At 48.7% G+C, this 15,657-nt stretch overlaps 1 protein-coding gene across 2 annotated transcripts in view; it reads left to right on the top strand.

The window, feature by feature from the left end:
- Positions 1–14,970, top strand: part of cdkal1 (CDK5 regulatory subunit associated protein 1-like 1) — a 163,145-nt gene extending 148,175 nt beyond the window's left edge. The window contains exons 13-14 of one of the 2 annotated variants that reach the window (XM_053888251.1): positions 1,667–1,831; positions 13,426–14,970. In XM_053888251.1, coding sequence (XP_053744226.1) covers positions 1,667–1,831; positions 13,426–13,578 — 318 coding nt within the window. In that variant the 3' untranslated portion in view covers positions 13,579–14,970. The remainder of the gene's footprint in view (positions 1–1,666; positions 1,832–13,425) is intronic. The other variant, XM_053888250.1, reaches the window with a different exon arrangement.
- The last annotated feature ends 687 nt before the right edge of the window (positions 14,971–15,657 follow it).

Genomic DNA, 15,657 nt, shown 5'->3' with positions numbered 1-15,657 from the left:
AGCTCTCTGTCATCACCAACTTGATGGCAACGTTTTTTTTCTAAACTATCTATTGAAATACATACACCACTGCTTGCAATGAAGAGAAAGTGTTTAAGAGCAAGATGTGACAGGAGGAGGGATGAGGCTGCGGGGCTCTGGAGGTATCATCCAATCGTCGCCTTGTCTTACATTCACAGCATCAAACCGATGCATATCTATCCTGACAGCTCTAATAGGAACCACAGCCACCTGTGTGTGTGGGGGTGGGGGTGGGGGTGGCTGTGGAAGTGTGGAAGTTAAAGGGGGGTTTCCGATGAAATGGGACAAGCTCTTTCATCATTTAATCACCCTGTAATGGGGCTCCAGTGACCCTCACCTACGCAGGCCTCCCCTCCTCCTCGGTGCCTGGAGCCCGCCAGCGATTCTCTCCAGGCGTGTTGATTGGACAGGTGTGGTGCTGGCTGTGTGACAGTGCGGCCTCTTCTCCTGCTCCGATCATCCTCCGCTAGCTGGATAAAGACTGACAGATTAGCGGCGGGCCCCGGTCGCCCCTGCCACCACACCATCAACACCTCTGTCCTGCTCAGTGTCCTGTGGAGCTGCGTAATAGTTGGAGGGGTCGGCAGCCGATCTGAGTCAGCAGGAGAGCCGTGGTGTCACGGTAGATCCCACTTGGTTGATGTACGTTTTGTGAGTAGCTCTTTAAGTCTCGAGACAAAGCATGTTCAGTCCGAGATGTGAACACAAGCGAGTCGGGTTTGGCCGCCAACTTATTCCCGGCTGGAGAGCTGCACCTTGTCTCGTGGAAACTCTCCATGGGGGGTGAGCTTCTCACCTCAGGCGACTTGGCGCTAGATGCCGGAAACCTATGCAGCTCGTTTCCGCGATTTCCTTGTAAAATAAACATGACAAGACTCTTTCATGTGTAATTTTGGCTGTAAAACGCCACATTCGTTAGAGCCGTAGTGGTGCTCCGTCATCAGTTCATATCTGAGGTGAGGACAACTTGTAGAGCAAAGAAGTGACATTGAAATAAGGTGGTCAGCCTGATGGTGGTAGATGCCGACTTCCTTCAGACGTGCTTCGTCGTGGGTCACAAACCAGCTGAGCAGGAAAAAAGGGACATGGCCTGAGGCGCAGAGGTGCGAGGCTGCACAGCAGGGATGGAATCGAACTCAGGCTGCAGAGACAGCACCCACAGTGTGCAACCACCCTTAAACTAGAAAAGCACTGAGTCAGTGTTGACCTCCACCAGTGTCCCAACAGGATGTCTAGAAGAAGAACCGAACCCAGGAAGCGGCAGCAAACATTGGCGCAGAAATGCACCCTCTAGTGGCGGCGGTGGTTGACCTCTGGGTTGGGTTTTGGCTGAGCACCGTCTGCACAGACTTCCTTGATGTGTGGACGTCAGCGTGACTGACCAAGTTGTGGCGGTGATCACATCCAGAGCCAAACAGATCCCACTTGTCTTTCAGATGTTGCTGAAGTCTTTGTCCTTGAATGAGGCTGAGCATATTCAGTGCTCTTTGTTCTTGTCTAATCATAGAGAAGCAGTAAAAGCTTGAAAAGATTCTTTACAGTTGACGTCAGTGAGGCGTTGCTGCAGTACATGTTGTCCACTCTTGCCCTCCTCACCATTTGCCGTGTCTGTTGGTCCTTGAGCCTCTCTTTCTGTCTTTCACAGGTGCTGGTGCCCAAGAGGTCAGAGTTCAAAGGGAAAATGATTGAAGTGGACATATATGAGGCGGGAAAACACTTTCTGAAAGGCAGACCGGTGGAGGACAGCACGCCTTTCACTCCTTCTATTGCTGCTCCACTTGAGCAAGGACAGGTGTCAGGGCTGTCGCAGGTGAGCTCGCGCTCGGCTCGGAGTTGTTTCACGTGCTGCTGGCTCCAGCCTGGACCCGCTGACCGATGAAACCAGTCTAACACAATATGATGTTTTCATGTGGCTCTGACTCGCCCTTTCTGAAAATATGAACGCTAACCCTTGAAGAAAGGTCCTTCTTCTGCAGTGGGAAATGAACGCCAGAAAAGAGAGACAATCTTTGTGTGCCTGTGCGTGCAGCATGTCATTCAAATTTTCAGACGTCAGATAAGCCACTGAAGATCATCGGAGAGTGGCTTAACTGTCCCGTGTCAGGCGCACACACGTGCAGTCACACATAACAAGCATGTTAATGTATCTGTTTCACTGCATGTTATTTTTCACTCTGACTAGCTGTAGCTCATAGCTGAGGACATTGAGTCACAGAGCAGAATATGATACACTTTCTAATTTCACACTCCATCAGCCTTTACTGCCAGACAGACGAGAGAAAAGAGGCGAGAAAAGACAGAAAGAGAGGGGTGGGAGGGCGGCGATCAAGAGACCGGGCCTTCCAATGAGGGAGATAAAAGGAAGGAGGATTCACAGCAAGCCATGCGACGCCTCCTTCTGCCATGAAAAGTTCTGCAGCCAGAGACCAGACCTTGTAAAACTTGAAGCCTCATAAAGTCTGCCGTGGTTCCAAGCGGCGCACCTGTGTGCTGAATGCGTGCTATCTAAATGTGCTCGCCTTTGAAAGACGTTCTCACTATTGATTTTCCTTTAATGCCGCTTCAACGCCTGCACCTACATGCAGCGCAGTTTCATGCTGGTGCCCCGGAAACGGCTTTGTCATACCAAAAAAAAAAAAAAAAAGTTCTGAAGAGATGTTGAATGTCATGGACATGGTGTCCTACCTGTGCCTTCCCTTGCGGCCTCTGCAGTCCACATCAAATCAGTCTTCTTCCTCTTTTGGTCAGGTTTGTGTCACTAGCACATGAATCCCTGAACAAGGGATTCAAATAGACATTAAAAACTAGCAATCGCTACTGAACTAGTCAACTCGAGAGGCAAAACCAGGTGCAGCAGGATCTTGTGAAGGTCTTCCTCCTTCATCTCCAACCTTCCTGGTCCAAACATCTGTCCTCCCTTTCTTTGTCTCCACAGTTCCGCACATGTCCATCTGATGGACTCATTTCTGATGACTCCTGAGTCAGTTTGGAGTCGCGGTGAAACGTTTTCTGACACCAAAACCAGTCAATAATCAATATTGCTCGCTCCTCCACTGCTATCGGAAGCATCCTCTTGAACACAGAAAGGCCTTCCAGTTGACTGTTAAACCCACAGTCCACTCCCTAAGTCTCTCTCATTACTTTTCTATCTACCCTCCATGAATTATTGGGCGGATGACCCCATGTCACTCTGCTCCGACAGCGTCCATCTTCCAGGTTTAATGAAGCGCATGTGTGGCTCTCACTGATGTGATGAAGCCTGGTAATTGTTGACCTTGCTTGTTGGCATTTGGCAGCATCGATGTGTCCACTGTGTTCGTCCTCTCACTGTCTGCTCCGCGTCTTCTCACACACACACACACACACATATATATATACTGTATACCATGTGCCACCCCCCACCCCCCACCCCACTCCACAGATGGCTTGCCTATACATATTTGAAGACCATCCATTATCTATCAGTCTCTGCATGAGTCCACCGCACACTGTGCCTGCTATATATCTGTGTGATGTGAATGGGTGATTAGGCCAAGGCTCTGAGACTCTCACCCCGATGCCTTTCCGCCGTGTCTATAATTACAGGCTTTTGGCAGAGCAGGAGGAAAACAGACTCAAAAAGGGGAGCAGCTAGAGAGAGCTTGTGTGATGAGGTGCTTAACGTCTGGATTGTCTCTGATGCTTTCATGCAGATGTATAATCCTGAAGGAGAAAATAAAAGTACGGTGGGAAGGAAGGAAGGAAGGAAGGAAGGAAGGAAGGAAGGAAGGGAGGAAGGAAGGAAGGAAGGGAGGGAGGGAGGGAGGGAGGGAGGAAGGAAGGAAGGAAGGAAGGAAGGAAGGAAGGAAGGAAGGAAGGATGGAAGGGAGGGAGGGAGGGAGGGAGGGAGGAAGGAAGGAAGGAAGGAAGGGAGGGAAGGAAGGGAGGGAGGAAGGAAGGAAGGAAGGAAGGAAGGGAAGGAGGAAGGAAGGAAGGAAGGGAAGGAAGGGAGGGAGGGAGGAAGGAAGGAAGGAAGGAAGGAAGGAAGGGAAGGAGGAAGGAAGGAAGGAAGGGAAGGAGGGAGAGAGAGAGGGAGGGAGAGCGAGAGAGAGAGATGTGATTCCACAGTTGGGAAGAGGGATAATTGCAGAAGGAACGGTTGGCTAGATGGATGGATGCCTTTATTTATGGATGAGTGACATGTCAAAGCTTTGCTTCTGAATGGAGGGAGCTTATAGTGGACAGTGAGTACAAAGCCCTGATGGCACATATCTGATGGAGGGGTGGAGGTGAGGATGGTATATGGCTGGGTAAACACCTCGCTGTGTCGCACAGCCTCAGGGCAGGTGTGAAAGACTGGGCTGTTCTTCCACTCTGGAGGAAAGTTGCACTGGTAAACACGAGGCCCTAAATATGCCGCACAACTACAGCGGGCTGATGCTCTGAGATGAGGAGAGCAGTTTAGGAATGATATTCACTCAGTCAGATTAGCTAGAACATGAGAATATGAAACAAGAACAGGGTTTTGAGCTTAAGTGATGCCAGTGTGCGTCTGTGTTTCTTTCACGAATAGAAAAAAAAAAATGTAACTAATTGAATCGCAGGTGTTTAAGAGGTTTGCCAGTATCCTGATGGTCCATGTCTGTAAGTATTTTGGGGAAATATGAAGTTTCTGCATACTGAAATCCTGATAGCAATGACTCTTTGTTCTATACATTATAAGTCTTGTGTTGAGTCACATTTTTTATTGTATTTTGGTGATGGATATTATTATTTAGTTCTTATTAAAACGAGGCTAAAAACGTGTACTAATGTACATAGAAATCAAATCTAGTGGAGGAAGTAGCGGTGGACCTTGAGGCCTTCATCAGAATCAGTGAGGTGGAATATTCCAGGTGATGATGGTGTTCAGGAGGAGCATTTCTGCTCTCCGTACCGTCTCACTTTGTTGATGTTAATGGAACAAAATGGAATGAAAGTGTCTTCATTTGTGGTCCGTGTGATCACTGGAGAGGATGTGTCATGTGGCGTCAGGTGTTGAAGTCTTCCGTTTCTCTATTTTTCAGCGGGGGGCGCTGCAGCAAGCCAGTCACCTCCTCCCGAACCTACTTGGTGCATCTTCCATTTCATATGAAACCATGTAACGTCACTTGATTTGCCAGCTGACTTTCATTGTCCACCTCCCACCACTGTATCATTCCACTCTCCAACAGGTTTAGTTGCACTCTTGAGTTTGCCACTCTGCAGTAGAGGGTACACCAACACTGCAGTTCCACTGGCATGAGTACTTGCGTGACAGTTCTCAGTATGCTCGAGAGACAAAGAGCCATCCAGTCATACTTTTGTTTCTCATAATTTGTTGTTTCCACGTCGATATTTTCCTCTTCTGAAGTGTGCAAACATCTCCTGACTCCGTCCTTGTTTTCCTGGCTGTGTTTTGGTCTAGTTATAAATCATATTCACAAAAGACCTTGGTGTTCCTTTGTATTAACTTCACGCTGGATAAAGTTTTCTGAGCCCGACTGGGAAATTGGCTTTTATTGACATGGACGGAACAAACTCCTTGGGTCTCCCTTTCTTCTGCCATCTCTGTCTGCTCCATCTGCCAAGCCGTCATTCAGAGGAACAGGCCTTCACTGGGAGGGAAAGGACAGTAATGAGTCTTTTAGTGGGACACAATGGCAGAGAAAGCACTCAACAGCTCGCTAAAGGAAAGAAAATGAGAAAGTATCTTCACCAGTCCTCATCCTCAGATGAAATTAAATGATAGAAAAGAGGGGCGGTGTGACAGCCAAGGCGAAAAAAAAAACAACAACCATGAATGAGAGAGGGAGCAAGGTAGACGGAGAGATCAGGAGAGAGAAAAGCAGCTTGAGTGCCATCCAATAATCAGCTCCTTTCACGGCATACTTTCTCAAGGAGAGCGGGAGAATGGCGGAGAGAAGAAAACTGCTCGGGTCCTTCCACTGGACGGCAAATTGACATCCCTGCCAGAGAATAGAACAAGGAGAGACATGTCCAATGAGGGCCTGGGCCATTGAGCAAGCGCCTCTCTGTGTCCGCAGATTGACAGAAATACAAGGAAGATGGCGAATGAATGAATATTTCTCGAGAGCGTTGCATTTGGAGGTCTTTCATTTTTCCCCAAGTGTGCGCCTCATTCTCCTGCGGTGCTCTTGTGGGATTGTCTATGTCTTTCTTTTCACTGCAGTTGTTTTCATCCTCACTTCACAATCCTCGCTTTTCATGTCCAACAGCTGATTTAAATGTGAAAAACTGCTGCAGCCTGCTGTTCAAACAACACGTGTGCGCTTCAGTTCAGTCAAGGCTGACTTACTCCCTGGTTAGGTCAAGTCGCTCGGCTCAGTTAGATGTGTGCGATTCAGCCCAGCCGACTCGCTCCTAAGTTTTTAAGTCAGAGGGGTTTTCCATGGTCTAAGCCTTTCCACGTTCCCGACGCAGGTTGCCATCCAATGACACTTCTCGACTCGAAATGCAGAGCCACTCACTTAGATATGTTCACTTAAACTACACAAACTCCACAGGAACTGGAGTAATAGGGACTTTCCTGCATGTGTGTGACTTAACAGAAGCAAGTCAGACCTGATCCCACAGACTCAACAAACACCGTGTTGTGACTCATTAGTTGATGTGACTTGTTTTCTTTATTGAGTGCAAAACATTTCCAAAAAAAAAAAATATCGAATTATGTGCAACTGTATATCTTGTTCTATTGTGTAGCGAGGTGTGTTGTGTGGGCTTCACATATGTGTGAAGAGCAATGTGATGTTGCTCAAGTGTAGACTAGAATGAAAGGTTTTATTTTGCATCACCCTCCACACAGGACAACACACATGCAGTATATAAAGGCAGGGAGTCACAGCGGCCCTGGCAGACGTGCCGTAGCCACAGGCGATGTCTAACACTGGCTGCACACACTCTTGCTTATGGAGCAAACATACCCTGGTAACTACACAGCGACTGAGCGCCAAACTAAATCTCCTTGCTGACAGGCAACTGTTATGACCCGCTGCTTTGATGTTGATGCGTCATGCATTGTAGTTGTCGCCTGCATTGACTCAGGTGAGATGGATTCCTAGGCTTTTCTCCCCTGATAGTCCCGTTTATTTTTACTGGAGCTTTTTTCTCTGACGAGTCAAAAGGGTTTGCTTGGCCTTCGCCTGGCTTTGTTTACTCACTAAGGCAAATCATTTATTTTGACTTCAGTGCAACGAGCGGAGCTATTTTCAGCTTTTCATTTAGCTTGTCAGATTGTATTACATGGCCTGCACTTGACTTGAACTTGAGGAGTATCAGTCGCAGTAACACAGGAATGAACGCTAAGCCATCGAAAATATCTGTTTTCTTTTTTTTTCCCCCCCGAAAACGTCTCGCAGCATTACACAGCTGCGCTTCTCTTCTCTTGAGTTAAAGCGCTGGGAGGTTTTACACGCCTCTTCCGTCACTGAGCTGGCATCTTCGCTTGAGCCGTAAATAAAGAGCTGTGTTCGCCAACACTTTGTGAGAGCCCCTGTTTTTTGGCTTGTGCTCCACAGTCACCTTTGAGAGACTCAGAAACCTGGGTTCAACCGCCGTGCGGCCGTGACTCCAGTGAACACCTCCATCCTGGTCCAGGCCAAAGGTTGGAGAAGAAGCTCCGTCTCTGACATGAGTTACTCAAGAGGAAGTGCTGTAGTGCGCACGCGCTGCTGCGCCAATGGATCTGATATGTGGGATGGCTGAATCGCACACGCTGTGTGACTCGGTGTGACTTGCGTGCTCGAGTCATGTGGTGGCGTGGCTGTTTGGTTGCACATATCTGAGAGTTTTATGACAAATGGATTTGATTTGTGTTGCTGAATCACACTGGCAGTAGCCAGGTCACTAATTGCTGAGTCACACTCACCTGACTGAGTCCTTCTGACCTGAAGCGACTCTGAATCGCTCACCTGGGTGACTCAGCCTGTTCCAATGATGCCGTGCAATGATTAAAAGTGAGGCAGCGTTGGGGATGGATGAGTGGCACGACGCTCCGCTCCTCCTCCAGCCTGCTGGTCGGGCACCTCTGACCTCATCTGCGCCAGAGACTCAACACCACCGAGGTAACCGGAGATGTTTTTCTTTGTGAGAGGAGTAGATGGTGCTCCGCTGTGCCACATGCACTCGTAACCTGACAGCGTGTGCACGATGGCTGAGGCTTTTATGCCGCCTCTATTCAATATGTCGACGTCCTTGTCTTTTTTTCTGTCCAGCAGAGTACGTGCATGCGATGATCTGCACACAGGAGGTCGGAGGAGAGTAATTGTACCTCTCCGCGGCGCCTGAAAGCATCTGCCGTGTTCCTGCATCTGTCAGCGGTTTGACACATGCACATTGAAATATGTTATAGTTGCTGCAGCTGTAAACACATTAATGAAAGAGCACCTTAATGCACCAGCGTGTGTGCGTTAGTCAGGTGTCATTGGAGCACGAACGTTCTTCAATGAGTCTCTGAAAGTAGGAAGTGATTTGTAAAGCAGCGATAGAAGCTGCCTCTGCTCTCAAATGGCTGAATTAAAAGGAAAAACATGATGTCAGAGAGTTGAGGAGTTGTTTGCTGCGGACTTGTGTGTGTCTGTGTGTTTCTTGCACTTCTATCTTTGTGAGAACCTGTATGGGTTTTTAATCAACAGAGTGAAGACATTTTGGCCGGTCCTCACTTTGGTAAGTCTCATTCTGACAAAATAGCTGGGTTAATATAACTGGGTTTGAGTTAGGGTTCAGTTATTTGTTTAGCATGGTTAGGTTTCTAAAGGGCCCCATGATAAAGTGTGACTGTTGTGAGGGGCCATCGTGCCAAAAGAAAGGCGGCGATGACTACGAAACGTGATGGGAAAAAAAAAGTTACAAGGACCAAATGAACCATACTGTACCACATGGAAGCAAGGATAGAGATATTAAGAAGTATAAATGTGGCATGAAACCTATGAAAATAACATTTTGCATTCTTCTTAAATGAATAGAAATCATAATGAAACTATGGACCATCAAAGATAAAAAGATACAATTGTATTTTAACAGATTTTGAGGATAAAACTATAATGACAGTCATGAATGTGTTGTATTATTATTACTGTTGAATTAGAGCTGGCTAAAACGGAAGCAACTTGTCAGATGTATAGTTTTAGTCTGACCCCATGAGGGCCGCCAAAACACAGGCAGAGGGCCACATATGGCCCCTGGGCCGCACCTTGCCCAGGTCTGGCTTAGTGGGAGAGGCTGGGGAAAGCATTATGTTAATGTATGAGAGGAAGACAAACGTGTGTGGGCTTGTTTATCCTACTTTGTGGGGGCCAATTTGGCTGGACCCTCCAAGGCTAAGCCTCAATTCTGTAAATACAACATAACATTATATTTGGGTTTAGGTTTGGTTCAGAGTCCTGGTGAAGGTGAGCCATGTGTTTTGGATGGTTAGGTTCAGGATGAGGCTGGGGAAGGAAATGCTTGTGTGTGTGTGTGATAAATTGACTGGTTAGCTCTCTGGCTAGCAACAATGATGATCTCACCAGAAAAGGAATAATCCTTGAGGTGTGTTTGTGACACTTGCAGGATGTGATTTGGACCTGAAGGTTGACCCGTCGACGCAAATGATCATGGAAACAGTGTCACACAGCCAACATCCATACATGTGAAGCAGCAGGAAGCCGTGTTACACAACTGTGTTTGACTAGTCAAAGCTTGCGTGTAACACACCGGCGAAGTCTGCCGCGGCAGCACCGGCGGTTTCTTCACTTGAGGCTGAATTTCAGGCGACAGTTGAGCGAGGCGGGGAGCTCAGGTTCCACTCCGGCCCGCTCCAGTTCACATTCTGTTGTTGTAGCCATCGCAGAAACCCTCTACACTGGAGAGGCCAGACTGCTTTCTCTCAGAGGTTTGGGCTCAAATAAACACTCGCTGTCACTTTTTAATTCCTCAGCAGGCCTGATTGTCGGGTTGTAAATACAACTGCGGCTCATTGTGACTGTCAGTGTGGCTTTGTCAAATCACCCGTGACTAAGGAGCTGTAACTATATCTGTTCCTCCACCCACACACACTCGCTCACACACTGGCAGAGTCTCGAGTGACACTGACAGCTGGCCAGGATCATGTGAGAAATGTGACCAGTGTGCATTGTGCTCCCTGGCTCTAGTGACGTGTTGTGCGTGTCACAGAGTGTAGCGCAGTGCGTGTGTGCGTGCGCGCGCCGGCGAGGCCCGTGTCAGCTCCCGGACTGATTTTTAGGGATTTTCTTTTCTTCCCTGAGGCCTGTGTGTAATTGGAGCGTTGGAGTGTTTTTAAGAGCCAGAGGGGCGTTTGACTGTCTCAGACCTTGAAGGGAGAGAGTGCCTGGCTGTGGCCCTCCTCACCCCTGGTGATGTGTTAGATGGTTTTCAGGAGGATTATTGTTGTGCCCCTCCACTGCTGCGGGCAGAGAACCCCACGGTTCCCCACACAGGCCCCGAACCCCGCATGCTGAGTCGCAGGTGGCGAGCCATCTTTGAGAGCTCTTACTTTCCCTTCACTTCCTGTCCGTCTTCCCCCTCATTTCTAAGGTTTGCACTTCACTCGGCTGGCTCTCTTGTTCTCCTGGCGCTCCCACTGTGCTGACACGCACCTTCTGGCTAGGATTTTCACTTATCCTCCCAACTAGTAATAGATTTTTCGACTGTTCTATTCAGCTTCTGGAGGAACCCTGTTGCTAGTGGACGCCTGCAGAGAAAGATAAATAGATGGATATGGAGGAAGGCGGTTTCGGGGCCTGCCAGCACGCCGCTCAACTGCCTCCTTTGTTTCATCGGTGTGCTCCTCCCTCAGCACTTTCCTTTCCTCGTGACTTTCACCTGAGTCTGAGCTGAGGAACCAACAGCGATTGTGAGGTCCACACTTTCTTGGGCTACACTGAGCGATAGCTTGGGTTTCTCTACCGGACGGTCCGTTTGGGTGTCTTCAACCTTTGGACACACCGGCCACGACTGGTCAAACAAGAGCTCCTTCACGTTCATCTCAATGTCGATGAGTTCTGAATGTGGTAGTGTGTCCGTACGAACAACAAGCTTAGCTGTGAGGTCGAATCACGTCAAACCTGCCCTTATGCCGAACCTGGCCACCTCTTACCTGCTGTTCCCTGAACACCACGCTTCACACCGTCTTGTTAAACTCTGGAGCACTTTCACTCTGGTAGTTGAGCATCTTCCTCTGACAAGTCGGTGAGAAGTCAGCTTCGACGTGGCGGGGAATCACTGTACTATTCTGCCCTGGGTTCAAGTGGAGCCTGGATCGTTGAATGGAAAGATGCCCCATCGTGAGTTAAGCCCCAGTGGAACCCTAGACATTCCACTGAGATGAGCATGGACCCAGAGTGTTGTGGTGCTGATGCATCTGAAGAAATCTTCCCATGACAGTCCACAGGCTTTTAATCATCCAAGTGGCAACGCAGCATTTGAGATTGCTTCAGACTTCCACTCCTGGATGCGAATGGTCTTTGAAATCCAGCGCCGCCCTCGTAATATCAGCGTAACACCGACGCACCGTGTTCCCTGACGGAGGAAAGTTTTTCAAGGAATTCCTAACAAGCGTATTGCTTTCCCCACCGGGGAGTGTGATGATAGCCAAGCCGAGCAAATGTGTCATCCCGGCTCTGATACTGTTTCCACCTCCAGGTATTGTCTGCAGCTCCTGGAAGGGACTTCTGGATGTGTCATGTAGGCGTAGTCAGTTATAGTATCCGTCCTCCATTGTGCTCGACAACAGAGGAAACAATTCATAAGGAACGGCGAGGTGGAGAGTGGGTGGCGAGCGTTCACTGCCGCGGAGAGGACGGAGCAGCGCAGCCAGGTAGAGCGCTACAGCTGCTCCACTGCACGGCCATGTGCCGGCAACACGTGTGGGCGGCGGAGGAGGAGGAGGAGGAGAACAGGCCGGGAAGTCTGCTTCAAGTTACTCTCCCACTGGTGGAACACAATCGCTTCTCTTACACGTTCCAGTGAAGGTCTTACGTGAAGTTTGGCCTCAGGTTTATGTAACAGGTGAGAGAAGGAGGGATGCTGTCCCTCACAAGACAAGTCAAGTCACTCAGCAGCCATCTGACGGAGGCAGCGGAATCAAGACGCGTTGTTCCCCACAACGTCCTGATAAGAACCTTGCCTCACACCTGCCTTCAGTGTCCGATCGCGCCTATGTTGGATATCAAACCAGCAAAGCCTGGAGTTGAAAAGGAGTGAAGCGTCTCGGGCCAGAAACTCATTCAGACATCCATATTTTTCTCCCAGTCAATAACTGGTGTTAATAGTTAATGGCGTATGAAAAGTCCAGCAGGCCGATGAGGGTACGTAAATATATTAACAACATTACAGCCAAATCCTGTCGTGCCTTCCACCTCCAACTGAAGCAAAGGGTCGATCTGGAATGAACTAAAGATGAAGGGAGACACGCAGGTCCTAGAAGGATGGAGTGAGAAGATGAGTCTGCCAGATATGGAAGCCCACCCTGCGCACTTCCCCAGCCAACCTGATGAAAGGTTCTTGGAGAAGGGCGCGGATCGATGGCTCAATATCCGCCTGTATAATCTACCTTTATGGTGATGAGGCATTTGACCAACTGTCATGCAGCCACTAGCACAAGGTCGCCGCATCAATTCTCTCTCCAGCCGTCTGGCCTCTCATCCTCTTCTCCTGCTGACCTCTGTATGTCTATTCTGATCAATTCCTGCAGATAAAACAAAATAAATGTGTAATCAAACAGCGGCGGCGTCAATGAGCCAGGTGGAGACGCCCAGTCGGTAGCTACATATGCAGACGCGTCTGCTGAATCCCATCGACTGAGAAATGGCACTTTGTGAAGAGGCTCCGCTGCCAGACATCAGGCGGCAGCCGTCGATATGAATGACGGTGAAGGCTCCTTCTTGGTGTTTAGCTTCGTTGTTTTTACTGCTGAGACCGGGTACTTTCTTCAGAACGCTGTCTTGAGAGTGACAGGGATGCTGTGGTGTCACGCGAACATGAAGCAGCACTTTTGCCTTCACTTGTAGCTGAAACGCAAGCTCTTTTCTTTTATATCCTCTGTCCGTGGAACGACACACTTGAGGAAAAGCCTGCGATGCAAAATACACCGTTTTCTGCTGTGGTTTTGAAGCTTGTCGTGCAACACGTTGGACTGATGATGTCAGTCTGCAGCCAACTTTTATCATCAAGGTACTGTAACAAGCAGTAAAAAAGGATGATTAGAGTCTCTGCTTGGCAGAAATAGTAGCTTCGATGGTAAATGCAACTTAAGTGGAACAGGACGATACGAAACTAGAACGGAACTTGAACTTTGGCTCTGCATTTGAGACGACAGATAATGTCTCTGTACAGCAGTGTTTTATCGAGAAAAAACTTCAGTTCCTTTATGATTGTTTTCTTCCGCAGGTGCAGACGGCGAACGGCGTCCGACATCCTCCCTCCACCTCACCTGGACTCACCTGGTCTTCAGGTCTGGACACAGAGGCCTTGAAGAAGCTTGGGATCGCAGTTGCTCTGGCAGCGGCCATTTTAGCGCTGGTCATAGAGAAGCTTTGTTAGCATTAGCTTGTCATGAGCGTCGTCAGAAGTCAGTTAGGTGAAGGAATATTTCAGGCAAGACACAGGCCTCTTCAGAAAACCACAGGCCTGATCTGGGAGGAAACTCCCATGGTTAACAGATTTTATTTCCCACACTGTGTCGTCTGTTGTTTTGGCCCCGAACGAATACAAATGCTACTATTTCTCCTCGGAAATTGAATCTTGGACTTCATGAAACGGCAGAAGGAAGTCACCCAACTGGTCAGCCGCAGCTCTCGGACCCCCATGTGTCTACAAAGCCTCTGTGTGCAGGATAATGAGCATTGCCGGCGCCGGACACTGTGCTAATTCCATTTTGGCAGATCCCATTATGGCTGACTCATTCAACTTGTTTGGACAGAAAGTAGCTCAATGTAAAGCATTCTGGCTGAAGGTCGCAGAAGCAAGGTTTTATTTGGAGGCTTTTACAATGGCTTCACCAGAAGCGGCCGGCGACGTAGTTTAGCTGCCATGACTCAACAAACCTGAGCCGCTGTTTTAAGTTGTTTGTTGAATAAATCAGAACTTGAAGCATCACCAGACGGTATTGACTGGCTTGTGTAACCTTCATTTTTTACCACGCAGCCCCATTGATTTACTGTACAGTCAATATCGGCCCAGAAAATCCAGCTTTCCTGTCGATTCATCAGCAGAAATGCTTTCACTCTTGAAAGGAATCTTTTTTTTCTGTCTTTCTAATTCGTGAGACCTTGTTTCTCAGCTCTCGGCGCGGATGACCTGAATGCGCTTGACACTTTTTATTGTACACCAGGAAGCAGCATTGAGTGTAAAGGAAGCCTCCTGGAAATGAGCCTCAAAGCGCCCGGAGTCTTGGCAGACTGCAGTTCAATGAAGTGAAGAGAGACGTCGCTGGACATCAAAGGTTTTCCTTCGCTTCCTATAACTCCACCTCGTCATCAGGTCTTCTTACTTGAAGCGTATTGTCTTGCCTGGGACGCCGCGCCCGTGAGGTCAGCTGCTGGAAGCCCCGGGACAGTCCCAGGACAGGCTGCAGTGAAGTCTCTCTCTGCTCCAGATGTGTGAGTCGGATGTATCACCTCCTTGAATCTGACTTGAATGTTCGCTCTTTAATCACAGTGTGTGTGTGGCTTGGTGTGGCTCTTGGATGCTGCTGTTGTGTTGTTAGCAACTTTAGCTGCGACTGAGATGTGTGTTCCTGATAGGGAATATATTCAGTCTCCACACCAGTCTCTCTCTGTTGCGACTCTTCTCCTTCCCTCTAATCTCGCTCTGTTTGGAGACGCGGTGGCCTCAACGTGTGCGCTGGAATCTCAGACAGTTAATAATGTATGCCCCAATTTATATGGCATTGCAGCGGCGCATGTGTCACTGTCAGAGCGTCTGTGTTTTCATCTGTGTGCCCCTGATGTTTCCCTCGTCACAAGTGTCTCTTTCAGCTTGTTTGTGAGCGGCTTTCTGTGTCAGGTGCGTGCGTGCGTGCGTGCGTCCACAGGTTCCTCAGCTGCTTAATTTAGCCGAACATGCTTCACACGAGTGACAGATGCCATCACTTTCGGGCTGTTATAAGACACACCCCCTTGTTAGCGGCCTACACACGCGCACACACTGTGTCTGTTGGTGAATCATCTGCTCACTCACACAGTGTTTTTAAACCCATACAAGTTTTCCAGCATGATGCATGTCAAGAAAACTTGTGCACAAACACCGGCACCAAAGCTTTATATTACCCGATCAAATGATGCGTGTGCTACACACACAGGCTTTGTATTATGTGATCAAATGATGCGTGTCACTGCTGCTGCTTGTTACATCCATCCAGCGGCGCCGCACGTTCCTCTGCAGCCGTCCGTGCTGTGTGACACTTCTTTTGATGCTTGGTAAGCACATTTCCTCCCCGGGTTTGTCAGTTACACGGCATTGTTCTCCAATAAAATATGGATGTAACGGCTGCCTTCATGTGCGGGAGATCGTCGCTTACTATGAAATATTGAGGCGGGAAACCTCGGAGACGGTTGTTCCTTGGCTGGTTCTAATAAAAGCTGGGTTGGAGGATCCTTCTCCGCAGCTGTTGCCGATTTG

The sequence above is a fragment of the Synchiropus splendidus genome, chromosome 15, assembly GCF_027744825.2.
Source record: "Synchiropus splendidus isolate RoL2022-P1 chromosome 15, RoL_Sspl_1.0, whole genome shotgun sequence".
Classification (NCBI taxonomy): Eukaryota; Metazoa; Chordata; class Actinopteri; order Syngnathiformes; family Callionymidae; genus Synchiropus; species Synchiropus splendidus.
This window is presented reverse-complemented; position numbering and strand designations above follow the sequence as displayed.